The sequence below is a fragment of the Haliotis rubra genome, unplaced genomic scaffold (genome assembly GCF_003918875.1).
Source record: "Haliotis rubra isolate DU_JTF1 unplaced genomic scaffold, ASM391887v1 Scf830, whole genome shotgun sequence".
In the NCBI taxonomy this organism is placed as follows: Eukaryota; Metazoa; Mollusca; class Gastropoda; order Lepetellida; family Haliotidae; genus Haliotis; species Haliotis rubra.
The window spans coordinates 130,082-132,199 of NW_025767558.1; the positions used below are offsets into that span (position 1 = coordinate 130,082).

A 2,118-nucleotide genomic window follows, 5' to 3' on the forward strand; every position below is an offset into this window, starting at 1 on the left:
GTTTATAGGTGACGTTCCAGAAAAACTATTGGTGATTTAATGATAAACTGATATCAGTGATCATTCATATACTATTTTTAAATTCAGTACACCGAGTAATTATCCAATTTAACATTTCAAAACATCCACCAAATAACGCCGTGAACCGGGATTTCGTAATGTTTCAAAATGGCGAGATTTACAATATAACCAATTTTAAAAGGACATTTTCAACACTTTTGCTTTGCCTAAAGTGATAGTGGATGAGTGAAACGAATGCACCTAAGGTGGTTCTCGGCTCCTTTATTGCGCGCCAACTTACGCCAAAGTAAAGTGGATATTGCTATAAGCGAGACCGGGCGCAGCTTACAAATGCACCAATCATGTCTCTGACGTCATGTCTCTCTGAGGTCATGATTCTGTGACGTCACGCTATTGTTGCCCATATGCGCATGGAAACAAGCCGCATATACAACAGCGCAAATAACTATCATATAAAATGGGATGTAAGCAAACTAAAGTTACACCATTGAAGCAAACATCTCCCGAGGAGGCTCTGGAGGGCAAGACCAACTGCCCTCACGAACTGTACTACGCCAAGAGTCAGGTGACATCGTCCACGCCCCGCCTGTCAGGGGACGAGATTCTCCAGCAGCTCAGAGAGGAGGGACTGGTCCCTGCCCACCAGACCCGCGGAGGAGTGGCTTTCTCTGTGCCCGCCACCGAGTGTGTTAGTTCCCGCGGCAAATTACCCCGACGTCTGGAGCAAATCCCAGTGCGATGTTTCTACACAGCAGAGAGGAGGAGACAGAAGGCTGACGCTTTCAGATTTAACAAGTATGCCATTACCTCATATATACGGTATTGGGGGATTGTCTTATTGAATATTGTGATCCGTGCTCTGATATGCTAGGCGATATGTAGCCTAACGTTGCATAAAAGAGTTTCATTAGTGCCGTTACTGATATACTTTTGTGCATTCCTCCGATTTGACTGACATGTTCCCATTACAATCATCTATTACAGGCTAGTTGATCAAGTTCAGAGGAAACAGTTAGACAGAGAAATAAAGCACAAAGCTGTGAAAGACGAAAAGAAACGTCGCCTGTCCTTGAAGAAAATGAGGGCGGAGCATCAGCTCCAGATGAGGGAGGAGAAACTAAAGAATCTGGACGAAGAGCGGGCCGAGAAGAAGAAGAAGAAGTCATCCAAGAAATAAATGGACTTAGGTGTGGGTGGGGCTAGGGTGGTTCGGGGTCGGGGATAGGGCGGGCGTGAGCAGAATGTAAAATAAAAAAGGATGTTGTGCAAAAGCAATATGTACATGCACTGTTTGTACTAAAATAGATATGAAATAAGTATACCTTATTTATACAAATATTTTTTCATAGATCGTTCATGACAGGCCAGATAGTTAGGGTTGGTCATCAAGAAAATAGCTATGTATTATCTGAAAAGATTTCCCAACACATGTACATCCACTCTCAGTGCTATAAAGATTTATAGCATGTTTAAAAATATATTTATATATCATTTTGCATTAATGTCTCTAACATTATTTATTTCAAGTATTTTGTACGTTATCTATTATCCTGCCACAGAGGATTGTGTACCATATAAAAAAATATACACGATTATGATTGTATTTTGCATACTAAATCAAATATTTAAACTGAAGATTGAATTTGTCTTCATGTCTTAAACAAAAAATGCATCTTGCAAGCTACTTTCTCCTTTCATGGGTCCTAATAGCTAATAGCATCTATTTGCCAAAGTACAAGACCATAACACACACGCATACAGGCATACAGGCATGTATGCACAATGGACTGACTGTTGTTTAACGCCGCACTCAGCAACATAATTCCAGCTATATGACGGCGGTCTGTAAATAATCGGGTCTGGACCAAACAATCCAGTGATCAACAGCATGAGCATCGGTCTACGCAATTGGGATACGATGACTTGTGTCAACCAAGTCAGCGAGCCTGACTACCCGATCTTGTTACTCGCCTCTCGCCTCTCTCGGCAAAGACCAATTCATGTCCGGATCTTCACGGGCTACGCATGTACGCACAGTTTACACACGTTTATTTATGAATCAACAGTTTAAGTTCGTTAATGTAGATACTGATTGTT

The 2,118-nt window shown here is 41.6% G+C and overlaps 1 protein-coding gene across 1 annotated transcript; it reads left to right on the forward strand.

Moving 5' to 3' along the window:
* Positions 1 to 478: 478 nt before the first annotated feature.
* LOC124262316 lies at positions 479 to 1,198 on the forward strand. The gene is made up of 2 exons (XM_046696801.1): positions 479 to 816; positions 1,006 to 1,198. Exons 1-2 carry the CDS (start codon positions 479 to 481, stop codon positions 1,196 to 1,198), a joined length of 531 nt encoding a protein of 176 aa, XP_046552757.1.
* The last annotated feature ends 920 nt before the right edge of the window (positions 1,199 to 2,118 follow it).

Bases quoted from the DNA above. Each gene is read 5' to 3' on its own strand.
- LOC124262316 (XM_046696801.1), top strand. From the start codon at position 479: ATGGGATGTAAGCAAACTAAAGTTACACCATTGAAGCAAACATCTCCC. The intron at 817-1,005 runs GTATGCCATTAC...CATCTATTACAG, and splicing joins GACGCTTTCAGATTTAACAA to GCTAGTTGATCAAGTTCAGA.